Source organism: Chenopodium album, chromosome 22 (assembly GCF_948465745.1).
Source record: "Chenopodium album chromosome 22, dcCheAlbu1.1, whole genome shotgun sequence".
Lineage (NCBI taxonomy): Eukaryota > Viridiplantae > Streptophyta > Magnoliopsida > Caryophyllales > Amaranthaceae > Chenopodium > Chenopodium album.
In genome coordinates this window covers 3,394,566-3,417,329 of record NC_137855.1, presented here as the reverse complement: position 1 = coordinate 3,417,329, position 22,764 = coordinate 3,394,566, and the positions used below count along the sequence as shown (strand labels likewise).

Below are 22,764 nucleotides of genomic sequence, written 5' to 3'. Positions count from 1 at the left end.
AAAGGTTGATTTTGTATAAGTGGACTAAGGGGTTGTTCTCTTCAGATTATTTTCAGTTCAACTCTATTAATTCAGTTAGTTCTTAATTTCCTTCTGTCATAAAATATTCAGTTCAGCTCATCTCAGCTCAGTCATCAATCAAAACAGGCCCTTAGGGCCTGTTCACTTCACCTTATTTTAGTTGAACTGAAATTATTTTTACTGAACTGAAATTAATTTTGCTAAATTTTAATATTGGTTTGTTAATTAAAGTAGGATTATTGATTTAACCCCATTTTTTCCACTTATTCACGAAACTGACAATATGGTATGGTTCATGCTTTGCACTTTACAAGGCTAAACCAAGTATTGCAATGGAGTTCAATCATAAATGAGTAACTATATAAGAATTACATTGCCTCATAGAAACGACTTGGTTAAACATAATAACTAAACCTATAACTTCAACCTGAATTTCCATAAAAATCGAAAGACTGGCGTACGTGGTACACTGCTCATATATGAAGAATCAGTGCATCTTCTTCCTGTGAAGAGAATGTGCTTGAGCTGAAGGGGGCTGTGTCCATCAAACTTATATCAGAAACCGCTTGGTTCCATTCAGGGAATGTCTGCTGTATTGAAGAAGTTTCATTTCGCGATTGCAGCCCCTCGAGTACTATAGCAACTTCTTTCATAGTAGGCCTTTGCTTTCCGTTCAAGTTCAAGCATTCTTTAGCCAGGTTAGCCACAACCTCTAGCTCCTCCTGCTTAGCCTCCTTTGAGACCTGAGGATCAAGGATATTAGACAAACAAGAATTCCCTGCCAAAAGAAGAAACTCCGTGGCCAGACTTCTCCATTCTTTAGATTTGTCAGGAGATATTGGCTTCTTGCTTGTTAATAGCTCAACAAGGACTACTCCAAAGCTATAAACATCACTTTTTTCAGTGAATTGGTTGGATTGGAAGTACTCTGGATCCAAATGTCCCTTGAACTTGAGTAGTCAAGTGAGTCTGATCGATCAATATAGTCCTTGAAGTGCCAAAATCGGAAACCTTTGCTCTGTATTTGTCATCCAAAAGTATATTTGAAGACTTGATATCTCTGTGGTAGATAGGAGTAGACGATGATGAATGAAGGTATGCGATTGCACCTGCTGATTCTGCAGCAATTTGCAAGCGCATTTTCCAAGGAACATGAAACTCTTCACTTGGATTATGGATATGCTGAGAGAGTGTTCCATTTGGGATGAACTCGTAAACAAGAAGAGGTACTTCAGTTTCCAAACAGCACCCTAGAAGTTTAACCACATTTCTGTGGTTAATTTGAGAGAGGATAACTACCTCGTTTATGAAAGGCTCTAATTGGCTTTCATCAACTTTTTTGGATTTCTTAACTGCTATAACCCTTCCATCTGTCAGCATACCTTTGTAAACTGTACCTTGGCCACCCTGCCCAAGTATTCTGTTCTCATTGAAATTATCTGTGGCTACCTCTAATTCGCTGACAGTAAAAACTTTTGTTTTCTCCACAACACAATCATTATAGCACATTTGTCTTTGTAAAAGCAAACCACCATTTTGTTTAAAGTTCTTAGCTCTTAGTTTTATCTTCTTCCTTTTTTTCAAAATCTGCCACAACCAATAGCAACCAAGAGACACCAATAATGATCCTATGCCAATACTCAATCCTGCAAACAAAACGTTCTGCTTATTAGCATCAATTTTCTTATCACAAACTCAATTTTGAGCAGTGATCCTATTCCTTTCTATCTAGCATTAATTTTAAGATTCAGCTATTTCCTTAAGCCTTAACCTTTGTACCTTGTCATTTGAAATAGCGTTATTACTATCTTAAGTAATTGCTTATGAAAACTGAACTAAATGAGATAAAGCCAAGTGAACAATGAAGTCCAAATGTTACCTAGCACAACTCCCAGAAGGTGTGCCCTGCTCTTTTTAGGAATATAACACCAAACATCCATATAATCATCAGAAGTGATGTAACAGTCACCATTGCAGCTTGCACATCGTGGAGACTCTGCACAGAAGAAATATACTGACAGTAAGGTTCCTATATATATATATATATATATATATATATATATATATATATATATATATATATATATATATATATATATATATATATTATATATATAATAATAATAATAATAATAATAATAATAATAATAATAATAATAATAAAAAAAAGTGGGGGGGGGGGGGGGGGGGGGGGGGGGGGATGGTGGAGGTTGGTTATTCAAACTTACTTTGGCATCCGTTAGGAAGATAAGGATTTCCACCATGACCTTGTGGGCAGTTACATGTATAATCACCATCATCTGGATCCAAATAACAATTGCCAGAACTGGAGTCATTTGATGATTGATCAGGTAAATAATAATACACCCAATCAAGATTAACCGGTATATGATTTCCATTGCTGACAAGGGAAAAAAGTGATTGCTGAGGGTCAGGCAATTCAAGATTATTCAAGAAATCACTATTTGCTAATAAGACATAGCTGCAAGTCCCGTTAGTTTGAGTGATGTTAACACTGTAAACACTCAGAGGATAGGGAAGACGAGATAAGCAAATCGATTTCTGGGATGTCGAATTGTCCCTGATTTGACTATTACAAACTGATCCACAAAGAGCCACTACTTTGTCCCCACCATTGACAAAACAAGTCCCTGCACAATTTACAGGAGCAAAATCATTGTAAATGGAGGAGAAACTATATGGGCTTCCACCCAAGTTAGCACTCGTCCATGTTGTATCTTGTGCAGTACAGTTAACAGTCATGGGAGCATTAATTGTCACTTCTGACAACATTAAGGAAATTTTTAGCACCTGAAAATTGAATTTGGTAAGAATTGGATTTGAAGTGTTGCATGTAATTTCATACCATTCATTGTAAGAGCACCTTGAACCAATACCAAATGGATATGGAATAGTAACATTTCCGCACTTATCTGGACAACCAGGTTTTGCCATTGGTGGAGCTGCAGCTACTAAATCTGTTGATAGCCATAGGACAACTGCTAGTGTTGCAAGCATCATATCCATGGTTGCCAGCTTACCACCCAATACACCTATAGCAAATTCTGTGTTTGTGATTTTTTGGATTAGCAATGCAGCAAGCCTGTAGAACTCAAAAGCAAAACATTGAACCAAGATATCAACAAAATTTACAAGATGCTAATAGTAAATTACTAGAGCTAATAATTCAGCTTCCCTGGCCCACTTCCTGACAAAATTACACTCAGAAACCTATTAGGATGTTTAGTTAGCTAGCTGCATAATATTGACTAAGACATTTGATATAGGAGACCAAACTGCTTTTTATATGAGAGATGGAAAATTTATCCACCTGGATCACCTTCTTAATATTAAATACAGCCGCCATTGAATTATCAGAAAGCATAACAGTCATGAAAAACTTCCAAACCAAACTGATATACAATCTTCCAGAAAGACATCCTAACATCGTATGATACAAATCTTTTCAATTCAGCTAAACGGTAGATTTTAGTAATAGCTCAACTAATTTTACCAGCCAAAATTAACAAACTGTGCATAATTCAATTATCTTAAACATATTCACAAAAAATAGTAGCCAAGAAAAGTCAAAGGTTCTGTAAGTGTATCTGTGTATTAGTGTGTAATACTAAATATTTCAGACAAGACCATGAAATATCACACAATTCAGGATGTTAATTTTTCAGGATGTTGCAATATTCGCAAACAATATACAAATAAATCAGAGAGCCAAGAATAGCTATGTACTTAGGAAGCATCAAAAACTCTACACATAATGTTCACACATCAAGCACGAAATTGGATAACTTCACCTGATTTCCAACTTGAAAACTGGGGATAGACAAATCATGACTGGCTCCAGGTTCCTTTTGTTATCCTTCACATCTGCCATAACCATTTGGTAAGAAAAGAGGCTAGACTGCAAGAAGCATCAGCTGCAGATTTTTCTCATTTATATTTTAATTTTTAAGAGAGATGAAAGTTTAGAATCATGCTTAACCAATTTAGAGTTGTTTGATACATGTCCATACCGATCCGGGCAACCCCAATACAATATACCATTTTGTAATGAACTTCCTATCCACTAAAAAGTAAAAAACTGTGCAACAATCAAATAGTATTTCAATAATTATAGATAAAGTCTTGTAAACAAATTTCTGTAACCCGCTGCAAGTGTTACAACATCACCCACTTATGAAATAGCTAGCATATCTCAAGGAGCTCTATCGAAGGGTCGTGTATCAATGAAACATGTATCCCAAACAGCTTCCATTGCATCCTTGGCAGCTGATTCTGAGCAGAAAGGATTGGCCGAATCTGATTTCATCTCTCTTCTCTTACTCTATACACAATATAGTTCATGACCTCAGAACTTCATATAGCCACGCAATTAGCTCTCATTTGAAGTGACAATCACCACTCAAAAGGCCAGCACGAATTTCACTACAAGCATGATGAGCACAATTAGACCAATTCAATTTTTTTGCAGTACAATCATCATAAGCATGAATGACCTCATGGATCAGATGATCAGAACTTGATCGACCTCATCTTGCATGATCATATAATTACCGCTCTACAGTATGAACAGCATAGGATTTGCCAGTAGCTATCGTAATTTACCAATCACATTCTTTAATTTGGGCACCATTCTACTCCTAAATATGATGTACCTATAAAAGCAAATCAATCTTAAAACCCATCAGTGATTAGACTGATAACAAACCAAACCCCCAACAGCCAAACAATCAAGTCTTACTTAACCCACCAAATCTAAAACAGGTTTTCCTAAAATTGAAGGAAAAAATAGATGTTAAACCCTTATCAAGAGATTGTCTTAAATGAAAGAGATGATTATATTATAGCAACCAGAAACTTACAGCAATTCAAATACACAACCAGAAACTTACAGCAATTCAAATACGATTACTCAATTAAACGAAGCCAAATCTTATCATTGAAAATGCAGACATTCAACTTCAATTTGTAATTGAAATCAATATACCAGGACTGCTGGAAAACCCAATACAAAATAATCAAATTTAATCATTCCCAATTTCCCATCACTATATAAGATCATAAATTATTGGTTAGTAAGAAATGCCCAAATGCAATACATTAATCAAATACCCAAATCCATTGTCAATTAATTCATCATTTATTCATCAATCTTTCAATTTAAAATTCACAAAATTAGAAAGAAAATTTTAAAAAAAATAATTCAAAGTTGCGATGCTGCAAGAAGAGAGAGGAGGGGGATTTAAGCAAGGAAAGAAAGTAAAAGAACCATGTACCAAAAAGCGAGTGACTTTGAATTCGATCAACCTCGAAAAAGTTTGAATTTGGCCGGAATTTCAGAGAGTTTGCGGTGGTGACGAAATGAAGTCACTACAATTGAGAGTGAGTGAGTGACTCAAATCACTCAATGAAGTACGGTAGGACGCTAAATTACTAATTAACCCCTTTTTATCCCGCAAATAATTAGAAGGGGTTAGAAACCTAATCACCAAAACTGATCTCCGAATCCGAATTTACACAAAGGTAAAACGGGTGGAACACTAAATACGGAGTATAAAAATAAATTAATTAACCCCTTTTTTTTCAAGGAAGTCCTTCACTCTTTTGTAACAAAATCTTACAAAAGAATTTGTATTTTTTTAAAATAAAAATAAATACTACGTAAATAAATTTGTTTGAAGAGGAAAAGTGAAAATAAAACATTGATGGATGGAAGAAATAATAATAGAAGGTACTGTAGTTTGGCATTACTTGCAACTAAGGTACTGAAATTTAGAGCGAAGCAAATAAGGTATTGTAATGGTTATCGGGTGTAAGGATCCTTTAGAGTTGAACTCTATAGATTTCAGCAAATCAAGACCCTTAAAAGAAAATCAATGCCTAATATCTATAATGCATAAATTTAAAAAGTAAAAATTAAAGTAAAATAAAATAAAAAAAAATTAAAATACTCCCACTCTCATAACTCCACAACTCTACAAATTTTCAACTCTAGAGGATCCCAACACGGTTACCGGAGGTAACTTTTTAGTGTTAACTTGCTAGAAACGGTTAAAAGATACCCAAAAAAAAAAAATATTTAGAAAAAAATAAATAAAAATGAAAGCATTACTAATGTGTTGCCTTGAAAACATCATTTGTGACTCAAAAAGCACAATAAAAGAAAATTCCTACATCTCCCTGCCACCCATGCACCATGAAAATCCTTCCAAAACATGACCCTGTTTGGGAGAAAACTGAAAGCTGATTAAATTAGCTGATTTTGACTAGCTGATTTTATTAACTGATTTGACTAACTTATTGTATTAACTGATTTTATAAAAGTGTTTGGTAAATAGCTGATAGCTTAAAGGTGATTGAGTATGTAAAATGACCAATAAGCTAATTGTAGGGTAGGTAGTTTAGATAGGATTTTAAACTAAATGAGGTTATAAGTGTCATTTCACAATAATTAATGAATAAGCTAATTGAAAAGGCTCCTAAAATGAGCTTTTTCAAAAAGAGCTTATTTAGTGGAATAAGCTCTTTCAATAAGCTTACTACTAAACACTTGTATTAGCTTGTTTGACTAGTCAATCAGCTAAAGTTAGTCAAATAAGCTAATATACCCCCCAATAAGCTTACTACCAAACAGGGCCATAGATCTTGATATGGAGTAGGACTCAGTTAGTCAGTATAGTAGGAGCTTCAAGCTCCAAAAGGTTGTTGCGGGAAGATCTCCATCAATATTTCTCTCCGCCTTATACATTAATCAACACGTGATTTTATCATATATTTCTAATTAATACCAATTTATTAAATTTATACTCCGTATTAAACATTGCTTTAGAGCGTTGAATTAATTTCTTTCATACGATGTAAAATATGATGTCTTTAGAGCATTGAATAAATCTGTTTGGTTTGGAAGTACTTCATGACTTAATGTTTGCTGATCATTCAATGGCAGTTTTATTAACTATTAAGAGGTGATCCAGGTTGACGAATATTCTATCAGCAAGTGTATAAACAGTTTGGTCCCCTATATCAAGTGTTCTAGTCAATATTATGCAGCTACCTTGATTACTTCCTAAATGGTGTCTAAGTGTATTTTGACAGGAAGTGGGCCAAGGAAGCTGAATTATTACCTTTAATAGTTGACTATTATCATCTTGTAAATTTTGTAGATTATTTGGTTCAATGTCTAGCCCTTGAGTTAGGCCTGCTTCATTGCTAATACCAAAAAATCACAAACACAGAATTTGCTATAGGTGAATTGGGTAGTAGTAAGGTGACAACCATGGATATGATGCTTGCAACACTGGCACTCGTCCTATGGCTATCAAGAGAAATAGTCGAAGCAGCTCCACCAATGGCAAAACCTGGTTGTCCAGATAAGTGCGGAAATGTTACTATTCCATATCCATTTGGTATTGGTTCAAGGTGCTTTTACAATGAATGGTATGAAATTACATGTAACACTTCAAATCCAATGCTCACCAAGTTTAGTCTTCAGGTGCTTAAAATTTCCTTAAGTTCATCACAAGTGATAATCAATGCTCCAACCGTTGTTAACTCTACTGCACAAGATACAACGTGGACTAGTGCTAATTTGGGTGGAAGCCCGTATAGTTTCTCCTCCATTTACAATGATTTTGCTCCTGTTAATTGTGTAGGGACTTCTTTTATCAATGGTGGGGAAAATATAGTAGCTCGTTGTGGATCATTTTGTAATAGTCAAATTAGGGACAATACAACATCCCAGGAATCGATTTGCTTATCTGTTCTCCCCTATCCTCTGAGTGTTTACGGTGTGAGCATCACCCGAACTAATGGGACTTGCAGCTATGTCTTAGTAGCAAGCCGCGATTTCTTGAATAATCTTGAATTGTCTAACCCTCAGCAATCGCTTTTGTCTCTAGTCAGCAATGGAAGTCATGTACCGGTTAATCTTGATTGGAAATATTTTTATTTACCTAATCAATTCTTAAATGAGTCCAATTCTGGCAATTGTGACATGCATCAAGCTAATGGTGTTTACACATGTACCTGCCCGCCACGACAAGGTGGTAATCCTTATCTTCCTAATGGATGCCAAGGTATGTTTGACTAACCAACTCCCCCCCCCCCCCCCCCCCAACCACCACCACAAGAAGGTTTTATTGATAAAACCATACTTTTTTTTTTGGCAGAGTCGCCACGTTGTGCAAGCTGCAAAGGTGATTGTTTGGTCATTTCTGATGATTATATGGATGTTGGGTGTTATATTCCTAAAAAGAGCAGGGCACACCTTCTGGGAGTTGTGTTAGGTAACATTTGAACTTCATTGTTCACATGGCATTATCTCATTTAGTTCATTATCATAAGCACTTACATACTTTGAATATTTAAGGCTTAAGGAAATTGTTGAACCTCAAATTTAATACTAGTACTAGATACATATGACAAAATTAAACAAATAGAAAGGCATATCATTGCTCATACATGAATTTATGATAAGAAAATAGATGGTAATATGCAGAATGTTTTGTTTGCAGGATTGAGTATTGGCATAGGATTATTATTGGCGTCTCTAGGTTGCTATTGGTTGTGGCAGATTTTGAAGAGAAGGAAGAAGATAAAACTAAGAGCTAAGAACTTCAAACAAAATGGTGGATTGCTTTTACAAAGACAAATGTGCTACAATGATTGTGTTGTGGAGAAAACCAAAGTTTTTACTGTCAGCGAGTTAGAGGTAGCCACAGATAATTTCAACGAGAACAGAATACTTGGGCAGGGTGGCCAAGGTACCGTTTACAAAGGTATGCTGACGGATGGAAGGGTTATAGCAGTTAAGAAATCCAAAAAAGTTGATGAAAGTCAATTAGAGCCTTTCATAAACGAGGTAGTTATCCTCTCTCAAATTAACCACAGAAATGTGGTTAAACTTCTAGGGTGTTGTTTGGAAACCGAAGTACCTCTTCTTGTTTACGAGTTCATCCCAAATGGAACTCTGTCTCATCATATCCATAGCCCAAGTGAAGAGTTTCATGTTTCATGGAAAATGCGCTTGCAAATTGCTGCAGAATCAGCAGGTGCAATTGCATACCTTCATTCATCGTCGTCTGCTCCTATCTACCACAGAGATATCAAGTCTTCAAATATACTTTTGGATGACAAATACAGAGCAAAGGTTTCCGATTTTGGCACTTCAAGGACTATACTGATCGATCAGACTCACTTGACTACTCAAGTTCAAGGGACATTTGGATATCTGGATCCAGAGTACTTCCAATCCAACCAATTCACTGAAAAAAGTGATGTTTATAGCTTTGGAGTAGTCCTTGTTGAGCTTATGACAAGCAAGAAGCCAATATCTCCTGACAAATCTAAAGAATGGAGAAGTCTGGCCACGGAGTTTCTTCTTTTGGCAGGGAATTCTCGTTTGTCTGATATCCTTGATCCTCGCGTCTCAAAGGAGGCTAAGCAGGAGGAGCTAGAGGCTATGGCTAACCTGGCTAAAGAATGTTTGAACTTGAACGGAAAGAAAAGGCCTACTATGAAAGAAGTTGCTACAATACTCGAGGGGCTGCAATCGCGAAATGAAACTTGTTCAATGCAGCAGACGTTCCCTGAATGGAACCAAGCGGTTACTGATGTAAGTGTGATGGACACAGCCCCGTTCACCTCAAGCACATTCTCTTCTCAGGAAGAAGATGCATTGATTCTTCATATATGAGCAGTGTATCAATTTCGATGTATATATGATGCTGTTGACATGCAATGTACTACTAGTATCTATTGTAATTTACCAATCATATTCTTTATTTTGGGCACTATTCTACTCCTAAATATGATGTACCTAGAAAAGCAAATTAATCTTAAAACCCATCAATGATTAGACTGATAACAAACCAAACAATCAAATCTTACTTAACCCACCAAATCTAAAACAGGTTTTTCTAAAATTGAAGGAAAAAATAGATGTTAAACCCTTTTCAAGAGATTGCCTTCAATGAAAGAGATGTTAGTATCAATCAATACACAACCAGAAACTTACAGCAATTCAAATAGTTAAACGAAGCCAAATCTTAACATTAAACTTCAATTTGTAATTAAAATATACGGAGTATCAATACACCTAGACTGCTGGAAAACCCAATACAAATGAATCAAATTCAATCATTCCCAAGATCATAAATTATTGGTTTGTAAGAAATGCCCAAATGCAATACATTAATCAAATACCCAAATCCTTAATTGTCAATTAATTATTCAATCTTTCAGTTCTTAATTAAATCATCAATCTTTCAGTTTAAATTCACAAAATTAGAAAGAAAATAAAAAAATTCAAAGTTGCGACGCTGCAAGAAGAGAGAGGAGGGAAAGATAAGCAGTGAAACAAAGTAAAAGAAGCATGTACCAAAGAGCGAGTGACTCTAAATTCGATCAATCTCGAGAAAGTTTGGATTTGGCCGGAATTTCAGAGAGGTTGCAGCTGTTGCGGTGGTGGCGATATGAAGTGTGTGAGAGTGACTCACTCCTTTGTGTTCCACTGTTCCGGTGGTGCCGAAATTAACCCTTTATTTTTTACAGTATTACTCTAAGCTTACAAATAATTAAAGTAAGCCCAAAATAGTATAAATGTCAAAACGGATAAGATATTAAAGGGCGGATGTTATATGTCTTGGGCGTTGACATTCAAAACTAATTGATGATATTGTGTTGATTATTTCGGAATAAAAAAAGTTTCAATTTTAAAATAGTTTCAATCTAAGAATCGGTTAGACTACTCTCTTTTTCTCTTTATTAGGAGGCAAAACTCAATTATTTCTTACAACAATAGGCGTGTCTACTCTAAACTTTTGGTAAATTTCACCTTTATAAAATTTCCAAGTCCTAAGAACCAATATAAGTGAAACCAAACATCCAAACAATGTGGTACCACTAATAATAAAAAAAGAGACCTTGAAACAGTTTGCACCAATACAGTCCAAATCTTCCCCTAATTTTCTTTCCAACCCCTTGTCATTCAATTGTTTCAAAGCCTCTCTATCATAAAGTTTGCCTGTGACCACCACATTGAAAATATACGACCCAATTGGGCTAGCCACGGACCCAAAGTTGTAGAGTGTGGCGTAGTACTTGAGCCCAAAAATCTCCGATATGATAGCATAAACCAATGGCCACTGAGCCCCAAAGCAAAACCCAATGATCACCGATGCTATATAGAGTGAGTTAGGGACCGCAAAAGCGATAAGGAGGTGACCCACACAAGAGACAAGTAGGACTAGACTCATCATCATGGGTCTTGGAAACTTGTATTTTTTCAGAAATATTTCAGATGAAAATCCAGAAGTAACTCGACCTAGGTAGTTCCATATGCTCACTAGCGAGACAAATGTGTTTATGCTTCGAGTTGGATAGCCTAAAGAACTCCCTATTTGGCCCAAATTATCAATCATGGTTAGGGTCCCACCTAGACCACAAATGGAAGCCACAAAAAGGATGAACATGTCAATACTAAAGAGGGCTTGGAGTATGGTGTAGTCTTCTCCTCTATTTGGTGGCTTGAATATGTTGGTTAGGCAAGTACCTTGGTTGTCCTTTGGGTCATCATTTGAGGGCTCTATTCGCGGTTGTTCTTCTCTTTGTTCAGCAACAACTTCAAGAGTTGAATCAATTCTTTTGCTTTGGCTTGCAAGGTAGGAGTACTCTTCTCTTGCAAAAATTACAAGGGGTAGAAAGACAAGAAAAATAACAACCAAGGCGCTTGCATAGTATCCGGCCCTAGTGAACAAGAGACTATTTTGCACTATAATCAAGACCATTAGAAACCCTGCAAGTGAGAGTGATATATAGAGCAGATTATAGAAGACCTTAACCTCATTTTGTTGTCGATCTTGATCCGCCTTCATAACTCTTATAGTTCGAAGAAAAATTATGGAAACAACTGCAGGAAGCCAAGAGATGAACAAAATAAGGTCTTTAGAGTTATTACCATAAAAGGCATGGTAAAGTTGTGTAAGGATTGCACTACTTAAACCTACATAGCCCTTCAAAAGTCCTAGCACAATTCCTCGGCTTTCAGGGAAGTTCTTGACACAAGTTACCAGAGCACCCGTGTTGGCAAAGGCTTGTGAGTCGGCTCCTATGCAAATGTATAGACACATTTGCCATACAGGAACTCGCTTGAGATGGCCGGTGACAGCAAGCCAAATCATGAAGTAGCCAAAGTTCATCAGGGCTCCAATAAACAGGACCACCCAAGGTGGGGTGATCTCGTTGATGAGGCCTGATAACACCCCCACATTAGACCCCAAATCCTTGAAGAAGCTAAGAAGATTTAGTGTGTCTTGGTCATAACCCATTGAGGATTTTATGTCATTTGAATAGAGGCCAAACATATAGCCTGTACCTGACACGGTCATGATCAGGATAGACCCGAAGACCATGAACCATCTTCCAAGGATCAATTGTGATCCAAAGCGACTAATAGAGAATGCCATAGTGTTTTGAGTGCCTAGACAGACAGGAAGTTTCTAACTAAACTCGCTTGAAGGGATGAAAGTTGGGTGCTCAGAGCACCCTTATATAAAAGTGGGACTCGAAAGATCAGTTTAACAATAACATGTCACTGCTAGGAGGCCTGCAGAACAACGACTGCCACAAAATCAAGAAGAAAAATAAGTTTGAAACACGGATTTTGCTAATCACTTTTCCAAGTTCATGAAAGTGACAAGCTCTTTACCATTTTGAATGATAAACTCAAAACTGATGTATAATCTGTGTTATTGACAGAAATTAATTACATACAGGAGTTAGCTAGCAGTACATCTGTACAAATGAAAGGAATTTGGGAGTTTGGCCAGATTGAAAGCTATACACGGCTCTTGCCAAATTCCTGGTAAAATGTCAAAATCACATTTGCATGAGATCTATGTAGTTAAGATTGCAAGAGGAGTTTGATGTTAGGTGTGATTTCAAGCCTAAAAATATAATTTGATTGGCTCATAACATATTCATGAACTCTGAATCTTAAAAATAATGTGTTATGAAAAATTTGCATAATCACAACTCATTGTAATGAAAAAATGCCCCTATTTAACCGTAAGTTTGTTGGAGTTTATAGTTTAGATCAAGTTGTTGAGTTAGTTTTATTGTTTCCTTAGTTTTAGTAAGTTTGTTATTAACTTGTAAATATATATGTTGTAATAATACTTCACGCTTGTACTATTTTCATTTTAACACGATAATAATAAAAACACTCATTTACTACACTCACTGTCTGAAATCTATAAAATTTCTGACAGTTGATGCACCCCGGCCCTGCATACTGTTTTGAAGATATACTATGTATTTTACAAGCTAGCGAGGAGAGCATATCTCAATTATCATATCCTTCTCAAAAGTCAACTGACAGGAAGAACCTTGCTCTGTGGAGGGCTTAAAAAGCCGATGTTCACTTAAAAAGCCAGGGATCTCACTGTTGCCTTGAATACACTTATGATCCTGTGTCTGCTTATTTAATCCTTCTAACACACTGGCAACTTCCTTCATGGATGGCCGATCCTCACCTTTCACACTAAGGCATTGGGCTACAAGATTTCCGATAGTAGTAAGGTCCTCCGGAGATGCTTCCTTCATGAGTTGAGGCTCAAGGATATCAAAATACTGATTGTTCTTGATTGCACTAATGAAATGCATTGCCAAGTTTCTGTCTTCCAGCCCGGTCTCCCATGAAATTGGTTTTTTCTTCGTTAATAGTTCAACCAGAACAACTCCAAAGCTGTAGACATCACTCTTCTCAGACAAATGACTTGTCAGAAAGTACTCTGGATCAAGATACCCAAATGTACCTTGAACCAGGGTGGTAACTTGCGTTTGATCAATGGGAACTAACCGGGAGACTCCAAAATCCGATATTTTTGCAGTAAAAGTATCATTTAAGAGTATGTTGGAAGACTTGATGTCTCTATGGATGATGGGCATTGAAGCTGCTGAGTGCAGATAAGAAATTGCATTTGCCGCCTCAGTTGAAATTCTCAGACAGTTTTCCCATGAAAGCCAACGTGCACCATTATTTTGTATGTGATCAAAGAGAGTTCCATTAGAGACAAATTCATAAACCAACAAGGGCACTTCAGTCTCCAAGCAACATCCCAAGAGTTTTACCACATTTCGGTGGTTAATCGGGTTAGGATTACCACCTCATTGATGAACTGCTCGACTTGACTCTGATCACTTAGCATGGATTTTTTAACTGCAACTGCTTGTGCGTTTGGTAAAATCCCCTTATACACAGTACCAAAACCACCACGTCCAAGAATGTTATGCTTGCTGTAATTGTTGGTAGCTTCCCTCAACTCTTGAGTAGTAAATATTTTTGTTGAATCATTGCTGCCTTGGTTCAAAGAAAGCTGTTGTTTCAACAAAAAACCACCATTTTGGTGGAAGAATTTCTCTTTCATTTTCATATGCTTCCGTTTCTTAATACAAAGATATATGCAGCTTATGTTTCCAGTACATAACATTAAGCCAATGATTGAACCTGCATGAAGCACTTAAAAGGCTCATCACAGTCTTACATTCATATTTGCTTAACATAAGTTTCAAACAGAGAAAAAAAAACATGATAATAATGCATGTAGCACTACTAAATTATCTGTTGCAATCCTTATTTTGTCTTTCATGGTAGTCTAAATGCTAATCCTTGATTAATTACAGTAGAGCATTTTTTTTTTTTTTTTTTCTGAAACATAATAACAGAAGAACATAAATATGAAACACTTACCACCAAGAAGAACCAGAAGGACGAGCCTTGTATAAGCTTTATCTTCATTGTATCGGACACAGAGATAATGTTTCCCTCGCTTGATGCACCCTAACTTACATTCCTTGCATTCTTTAGGAACTGGTTAAATTAGGAAAAGTGAACTGAATCAGAAATTGTAATTCGGAAGCAATTTAAATTTTTCTGAAATGATATAGTATATCAGAAAGTAAGAATCTTTTATGCTTACCTTGGCATCCATACGGAAGATAAGGATTCCCAAAAGTTCCATAATTGCAGTAGCAATCATACTTATCTGGAGGGCCTTGACAATTCTTGTTTTGGTCATCAGCAGGCATTGTTATGTTTCCGGGTGTCCATTCCAGTACTGTCGGGACTACTGCAAACTTAGAGAGACTTGGATCTACAGCCTCGCTGATAATTGATGAGGTTCTGTTCATCAACATGGTGTTTGTGCAGTCCTTAGTACCATTACCAAAGTTGAAAATGTTCACGCTGTAAAAGTCAAGTGAAGAAGGAAGAGTAAAGCTGCAACACCCACGGCCAATGCAGTCATTCGTTATCATAGGACTGTTATCACAAACTGTTGCACACCCTCCTATGATCTTATTGCTTCTATCTAATAAGAGGGTGCTACTCCCACATCCCCCAGCAAAAAGAGAATTGTACCCTGCCGCAAACAAATAAGGAGTTCCCCTAAGGTCGATGCTGCTTATATTTTTATCTAGGATGCTGCAGGTCCTCTGCAGAGGAGTTTTTACTGTAATAGTGTTCTGAACCGAAGTATGAATACCTATCTGTTCAACCTCAAGGTTAAATTTATTCAGAAAAAGTTTTGGGTGCAACAAAGAGGTATTGCAAGTAACCGAGTATGGAAGGCTGTAGTAGCAATCAACCCCTATTCCAAAAGGGTATGGAATGCTCACATTCCCACAGATATCCTGACAGCCAGGCTTTGCTATGGGAGGATCAGCTGTTATCAGTAATGCCGCCGTCAACAATGGGTGCACCCACATACACAGAGCTACAATGATGAGCTGAAACAAGTAGTAACACATGATTCCTAAGATTTTTTGAGCATGGAATGGACAGCATATAAAATATGAACGATGCATTAGTTATATAAAAAACTTCACAGCAATGATCATATAGATAGCAGTCATAGCACCCAAAGAACCCATGATGGTCAGAGCCACCAAATTTAAAAGCTGGTGGAATACTTAATTTTCAGTGGGAAAGTCAACTCAAATAGACTTCCTGCTCACAAGGAGCATAGATAGACAAAGTTGCATAAACTGTAAGGTTATCCCAGGGGAGAGTGTGGTCACCCAACACCGGCTATTGGTAATGACTATTCGTCTGAAAGAGAAGGCGAAGAAAAAAGTTAGACAAGAAGAACCAAGGATAAGATGGTGGACCCTAAGGGATGCAAAAGCTAAGGTTTTTACAGAAAAGGTAATTGAAGAAGCGGATTGGGATGGAGAGGTGGATCCGGACATGACTTGGTTACGAATGAAGAACTGTTTCCTAAGAGTGGCCAAAGAGGTCTTAGGGGAAGTAAGGGGAAGAACTTCGGTACAGAGAGATACTTCGTGGTGGAATGAAGAGGTGAAAGCAGTAATTAAGCAAAAAAGGGAATGCTATCAAGCCTTAGGAAAATGTAGGAGTGATGAAACCTTTGCAGCGTATAAGGAGGCTAAGAGTAAGGCAAAGGCAGCTGTTCGCCAAGCAAAAGAAAAGGCATATCAGGAGGTTTATGAAAAGCTTGATTCCAAGGAGGGAGAAAGGATCATTTATAAGATGGCAAAGAGAAGACAAGAGGCAAGGAAGGATATTGGCATGGTGAAGTGTGTCAAAGATAAGAACCAAATGGTCCTAGTGCAAGAGGAGGGCATCAAGGACAGGTGGAAGGGGTACTTCGATGAATTATTTAATGGAAGTAATGGAGTTGGGATAGGAGATACCTCTATGAGTGATGAAGAAATCAACATGGAGTATGTGCGAAGGATTAGGAGAGTAGAGGTGGAGATTGCACTGAGGAAGATGAAACCTAAGAAGGCGGTTGGCCCTGATGGGGTACCGATAGAGGTGTGGAGGTGTTTGGGTAAGATTGGTATTGATTGGTTAACAAACCTTTTCAACAAGATATGGACGGCTACAAGGATCCCACAAGATTGGAGGAAGAGCACCTTGGTCCCGGTTTATAAAAACAAAGGAGACGCTCAAGATTGTTCTAACTATCGAGGAATTAAGCTTATGAGCCATACTATGAAGTTGTGGGAAAGGGTGATTGAACAAAGGTTGAGGGCATGCACAAGCATTTCAGATAACCAATTTGGTTTTATGCCTGGGAGATCTACTATGGAGGCAATCCATTTGATAAGACAAATGATGGAGTTTTATAGGGTAAAGAAGAAAGATCTTCATATGGTCTTTATTGATTTAGAGAAGGCATATGACAAGGTGCCAAGAGAGATACTTTGGTGGGCAATGTTGAAGAAAGGTATCCCACGAAGGTATGTAGACCTAGTTAAGGATATGTATCGGGATGTGTCAACAAATGTGAGGACATGCGGAGGGTTGACAAAAGATTTCCCTATTACAATCGGATTGCATCAAGGGTCTGCATTAAGCCCTTTTCTTTTTGCAACGGTTCTAGATGAATTAACTAGACCAATTCAAGATGAGGTTCCATGGTGTATGCTGTTCGCAGATGATATCGTTTTGGTGGATGAGACTAAGGATGGGGTTAATGTCAAGTTGGAGCAATGGAGGCAAAGGTTGGAATCTAGAGGGTTTAAGCTAAGTCGGAGTAAGACTGAATATTTGGTATGTCGTTTTGGCACTCAGAGGGGGACAAGCAATGAAGTGGTGAGTTTGGATGGAAAGGATTTGACCATGAGTGAATGTTTTAAGTACCTAGGGTCGATCATCCAGAAGAATGGTGACATTGATCAAGACGTGACCCACAGGATTAAGTCAGGGTGGCTTAAATGGAGAGCGGCCACGGGAGTGTTATGCGACCGCAGCATTCCCTTAAAGTTGAAGGGAAAATTCTACAGGACTGCCATAAGACCAGTGTTGCTCTATGGTACAGAATGTTGGGCTTCTAAGAAAGAGCATATTAAAAAGATGGAGGTTACGGAAATGCGCATGTTAAGGTGGATGTGTGGAAACACTTTAAGAGATAGAATCAGAAATGAGGTTATTCGCAAGAAAGTAGGTGTGGCGGGCATTGTAGATAAATTAAGGGAAAATCGTCTGCGTTGGTTTGGACATGTAAGACGGAGACCCGAGGGTGCACCGGTGCGAAGAGTGGAAGAGTGGGACCATGGAGGGATTAAACGAGGAAGAGGGAGACCAAAGATGACTTGGTTGGAAGGAGTGAGGAAGGATATGAAGTGCATGGATTTACGTGAGGATGAAGTTTTGGATCGTAAGGGATGGAGGAGAAAGATTTATGTTGATGACTACACGGAATAATCATATTTGGTTCATGTTAGCCGACCCCACTTTTGGGATTAAGGCTTTGATTGATTGATTGATTGATTGAGTGGGAAAGTCAACATAAGCCACCTTACCAGTGAATGACACACTACTTAAATCAATATATATTTCTTAACAAAATTCAATTCTATAGGATAGTATATACTTCAATGCTTTTGTACCAGTTGCTAAAAGTTAGAGATGTTAAATTTAAAGGAACCAAAGAAGTTCAAAATCAACAATACACCTTTAGACCAAACAAAATATTCCCTCTACCCTTAAATAAAAGTTATGTACTACCTCTGTTATGTGCAACTTTGGGGTATTATTTGTAAGATATAAAATATTCCAAAGTTGCACATAATATTTATCGAAGGTAGTAGAATATGTTTGGTTGTGTAAAAAAAAATATTATTATTAGACGAAAAGAATAGAAACTTTGACCATTCACATTGCTAATCTTTGACAGTCCCATTTTCATTCTCTCTCTTTCACAATAGATCCTCACACATGTGATTAATCGTACATAATTGACCAAACAAAACAATTAAAATGTGACCACTGATTTCAGCAGTTCCACATATCTGCAGGATTTTGTTCTGTTAGAATTTCCACATTTCTCTGACCACTGAGGTATTTATATTGTATCAACGTACCTTGGCTTTCCGTTGGCAGCCTACTGCAGTACTGCACATGTCTGTGTTCTATCTGAAGGCATGACGGAAACAGACAGTTCCAAAATGGGAAGAACAAGTTAAAACGGAGGGAGTAATTAATAAAAGCCCTAAAAGAGATCAATAATCATAAAGAGCTCATTCAAAATAAATATGCTGAGACTCAAAGCATACGATATTTATCATGCTAAGACATTGATATCATACCTTTGCTGTTAAGAGCAAGAAAGTAAACATTTGTTTCACAGAATATGACAGAGTTAATCAGTTTAGTAAGGGGAATGAACACAAGCAAGAATTAATTCTTAATCAAAATATACTGAAGACAATTCAAGATCTAGAGCTCAAAATTCATTACCTAAACAGAATTCAGGAAACTTGCCTTGATCTGACCTTCACAAATTACAAGTATTTTACTTAGAAAACAGGACTTTGATGTCTGTGATCAGGTGAATTTCTGACATTTGACAATCCCCTGCATCCTGTCACAAACCATATCCTGTAGCCCTGGATTTAATACATAATCAAGATGATCTTATTCAACAAATGTATTACATTCACTAATTCTGAATTCAGATCGATTAAACAAGATAACAAAAAAAATTCAACTATTTAGTTGCTTAATTTCCTTGAACAGATCAAACCATTGTGTCCACTGGTAGGATTCTTATGGAAAATCTCATTTCTTGAAACAATTCTTTGTAGGTGGACAAAGCAATTTCCTTAAAAAGCTAGCGAGGAGAGCTCATCTCCATAATTAACTCCTTCTCAAAATTAATCTGGCGAGATGTATTCTGGTCTTGGGAGGGCTGAACACAAGAGTGCTTATGTACACTTAGCAAGCCATTGTTTCCATTATTGCATTGATTAGACCCAGGGTGCTTTGATTTCTTCATCAATCCTTCTAACTCTTTTGCAATGTCCTTCATAGATGGCCGATCTTCTCCTTTAACACTAAGGCATTGATCTACAAGATTTCCAATGGTAATAAGCTCCTCCTGAGATGCTTCCTTCATGAGTTGAGGCTCAAGGATATCAAAAAGCTGATTGCTCTTGATTGAACTAATGAATTGCATCGCTAAGTTCCTATCTTCCAGTCCAGTCTCCCATGAAATTGGCTTTCTCTTCGTTAACAATTCAACAAGAACTACTCCAAAGCTGTAGACATCACTCTTCTCAGACAGATGACTTGTCAGAAAGTACTCCGGATCAAGATATCCAAAAGTTCCTTGAACCAGGGTGGTAACTTGATCCTGATCAATGGGAACTAACCTAGAGACTCCAAAATCCGCTATTTTTGCTGTAAAATTATCATCCAACAGAATGTTGGAAGACTTGATATCTCTATGGATGATAGGCATTGAAGCAGCAGAGTGCAGATAAGCAATTGCATTAGCAACCTCAGTTGAAATTCTCAGACAGTGTTCCCAAGAGAGCCAACGGGGGCCATCATTGTGTATGTGATCAAAGAGAGTTCCATTAGAGACATATTCATAAACCAACAAGGGCACTTCAGTTTCCAAGCAACATCCTAAGAGTTTTACCACATTTCGGTGGTTAATCTGGGTTAGGATTACCACCTCATTGATAAACTGCTCGACTTGACTCTGATCACTTACCACAGATTTTTTTATTGCAACTACTTGGTTATTTGGTAAATTGCCCTTATACACAGTACCAAATCCACCACGTCCTAGAATGTTATTTTTGCTGTAATTGTTGGTAGCTTCCCTTAGCTCTTGAGTAGTAAATATTTTTGTTGAATCATTGTTACCTTGGTTCAAAGAAAGTCGCTGTTTCAACAAAAAACCGCCATTTTGATGGAAGAACTTCTCCTTCAATTTCATATGCTTCCTTCTCTTAATACAAAGGTATATGCAGCTCATGTTGCCAGTACACAGCATTAAGCCAATTATTGAACCTGCGTAAATAATTTTTTGGCCCATTACTCAGTTGTGTACTTGTATATGCTCAACAAACAGGTTACAGACTTACAGGTGTCTTCATGTATCAATAATATTAATGTTATAAGTCAACATCATTTCTGATTTCAGAAAGCATGACAGATCATGTTATACTGCGCTTTCTTATATCATGCATAATGTATATACCATAAGCCAATATTGTTTCAGTTGTGAGCCTTGTTCAATTCATAGCAGTCCCTCACACATAGTAATACTCAAGTTTGGAGTACTTACCGCCAATGATAAACCAAATGATTCGTTGTGTATTTGGATCACGGTCAATGCCAATACAATGATAAAGATTTCCATCTTTGGAGCACCCTCGTTTGCATCCCTTGCATTCTCTTGGGACTAGAATTGAAGAAGACTGATTATGATCAAGAAATTTTGATTGAACAGCATATATAAACAATAAAACTATAATGATTAATATTAAAAAGTTAGGATCATTTATGGTTACCTTGGCATCCATAAGGAAGATAAGGATTCCCATAATAGCCATATTTGCAGTAGCAATTAAAATTCTCTAGAGGACCTTCAGCAGGATAGCAGTACCTGTTTCGGTCATCAGAGGGCACTGCTATGTTTCCAGAGGCCCATTGCAGTACAGTCGGGATAACTGCAAACTCTGAGAGACTTGGATCAACCACCTTGTTTACAATTGCAGTCTTATTAATCAGCATGATGTTCGTGCAATTATATTCACCTTTACCAAAGTTAAAAACATTTAAACGATAAAAGTCAAGTGAAGAAGGTACATCAATGCTGCAACACCCACGGCCAGTACAATTATTCGTTATTATATGACCCTTATCACAAGCTGTCGTACACCCACCTAAGGCTTTATTACTTCTATCCAATAAGAGAGCACTACTCCCACAACCCCCCACGATAAAAGCATTGGAATCCCCAAAGAACCAGTAAGGAGTTCCCTTAAGGTCGATGCTAGTTATATTAACATCTTGGACGCTGCAGGTCCTCTGCAGCGGCGTGTTCACTACTATGGTGTGTGTATACATATCTTCTAGACTAATCTCTACCACCTCATAGTTGAATTTACTCAGAAAAGGCTTTGGAGACGGCAGAGAGGTATTGCAAGTAACAGCATAAGGTAAGCTGTGGTAGCAATTTTCCCCTATACCAAACGGATACGGAATGCTCACATTCCCACAGATGTCCTGACAACCAGGTTTTGTAATGGGAGGATCAGCTGTCATCAGCGGCAATGAAGATGCCGCCGTCAAGAATGGGTGCACCAACATAAATAGAGCTATAATGATGAGCTGAAACATGGTACCAAAGGTTTTTTGTATAATGGACAGCATATATATGAAGTATTTACAAATGAAAAAAGAACTACACAGCAATAATCATAATACCAAATAGATGAGATGGTCAGTGGATTCAGATCCACCTAATCTAATAATAGGGGTATACTTGGAAAAACAAGAGAAAAGTCAACAAAAGACAACTTAACCCAAAGTGAATGCTGCTTCTGGCCAATTTATATAATATTGACAAGATACACAAAATCCACTTCAGAAAAAGGTCAATGTCAGTATCTATTATCTACAGGGTATTATAATTTTCCTTTTTTTTTAAATACTACTCAATCACGGAGTACTTTATATTAGAATACCAAGGAAAATAATAATAAATAAATAAATAAAATAAAATAAAATAAAATAAACTAGATACAATATAAAATTGAGGGAGGGGAAAGGTAGATAAATTGTGGAGTAATGGGGTTAAGACGATAATAGACATCTAATAAAATTGGAATGAAGGAGAAGTGAATTGATCAAAATAACCCACTAACCAAAAAGTATATAGAACCAAAAAAATAACAATC

The 22,764-nt window shown here is 37.1% G+C and overlaps 3 protein-coding genes and 2 pseudogenes across 5 annotated transcripts; 1 reads left to right on the top strand and 4 right to left on the bottom strand.

The window, feature by feature from the left end:
* Positions 1-279: 279 nt before the first annotated feature.
* On the bottom strand, positions 280-5,443 carry LOC145604683 (wall-associated receptor kinase-like 2; annotated as a pseudogene). The gene is made up of 4 exons (XR_014104951.1): positions 5,316-5,443; positions 2,250-4,464; positions 1,901-2,017; positions 280-1,667 (listed from the first exon to the last, which is right to left on the bottom strand). The product of XR_014104951.1 is annotated as a wall-associated receptor kinase-like 2 (transcript).
* A 1,782-nt stretch (positions 5,444-7,225) lies between these two features.
* On the top strand, positions 7,226-9,879 carry LOC145604681 (putative wall-associated receptor kinase-like 16). Its single transcript, XM_081660594.1, has 3 exons — positions 7,226-8,114; positions 8,208-8,324; positions 8,553-9,879. The coding sequence occupies exons 1-3, from the start codon at positions 7,316-7,318 to the stop codon at positions 9,731-9,733; spliced, it is 2,097 nt and encodes a 698-aa protein (XP_081516720.1). The 5' UTR covers positions 7,226-7,315; the 3' UTR covers positions 9,734-9,879.
* A 938-nt stretch (positions 9,880-10,817) lies between these two features.
* LOC145606231 (protein NUCLEAR FUSION DEFECTIVE 4-like) lies at positions 10,818-12,503 on the bottom strand. The gene has a single exon (XM_081662268.1). The coding sequence runs from the start codon at positions 12,501-12,503 to the stop codon at positions 10,818-10,820; it is 1,686 nt and encodes a 561-aa protein (XP_081518394.1).
* Positions 12,504-13,322: 819 nt separating this feature from the next.
* LOC145606230 (wall-associated receptor kinase 2 pseudogene) lies at positions 13,323-15,846 on the bottom strand (annotated as a pseudogene). The gene is made up of 3 exons (XR_014105226.1): positions 15,018-15,846; positions 14,789-14,908; positions 13,323-14,545 (listed from the first exon to the last, which is right to left on the bottom strand). The product of XR_014105226.1 is annotated as a wall-associated receptor kinase 2 pseudogene (transcript).
* A 3,414-nt stretch (positions 15,847-19,260) lies between these two features.
* LOC145605242 (wall-associated receptor kinase 2-like) lies at positions 19,261-22,363 on the bottom strand. Its single transcript, XM_081661282.1, has 3 exons — positions 21,373-22,363; positions 21,147-21,263; positions 19,261-20,869 (listed from the first exon to the last, which is right to left on the bottom strand). The coding sequence occupies exons 1-3, from the start codon at positions 22,235-22,237 to the stop codon at positions 19,680-19,682; spliced, it is 2,172 nt and encodes a 723-aa protein (XP_081517408.1). The 5' UTR covers positions 22,238-22,363; the 3' UTR covers positions 19,261-19,679.
* Positions 22,364-22,764: the final 401 nt, after the last annotated feature.

Bases quoted from the DNA above. Each gene is read 5' to 3' on its own strand.
- LOC145604681 (XM_081660594.1), top strand. From the start codon at position 7,316: ATGGATATGATGCTTGCAACACTGGCACTCGTCCTATGGCTATCAAGA. The intron at 8,115-8,207 runs GTATGTTTGACT...TTTTTTTGGCAG, and splicing joins TCTTCCTAATGGATGCCAAG to AGTCGCCACGTTGTGCAAGC. The intron at 8,325-8,552 runs GTAACATTTGAA...TTTTGTTTGCAG, and splicing joins CCTTCTGGGAGTTGTGTTAG to GATTGAGTATTGGCATAGGA.
- LOC145606231 (XM_081662268.1), bottom strand. From the start codon at position 12,503: ATGGCATTCTCTATTAGTCGCTTTGGATCACAATTGATCCTTGGAAGA.
- LOC145605242 (XM_081661282.1), bottom strand. From the start codon at position 22,237: ATGCTGTCCATTATACAAAAAACCTTTGGTACCATGTTTCAGCTCATC. The intron at 21,264-21,372 runs GTAACCATAAAT...CTTCAATTCTAG, and splicing joins TCTTCCTTATGGATGCCAAG to TCCCAAGAGAATGCAAGGGA. The intron at 20,870-21,146 runs GTAAGTACTCCA...TTATTTACGCAG, and splicing joins CATTTGGTTTATCATTGGCG to GTTCAATAATTGGCTTAATG.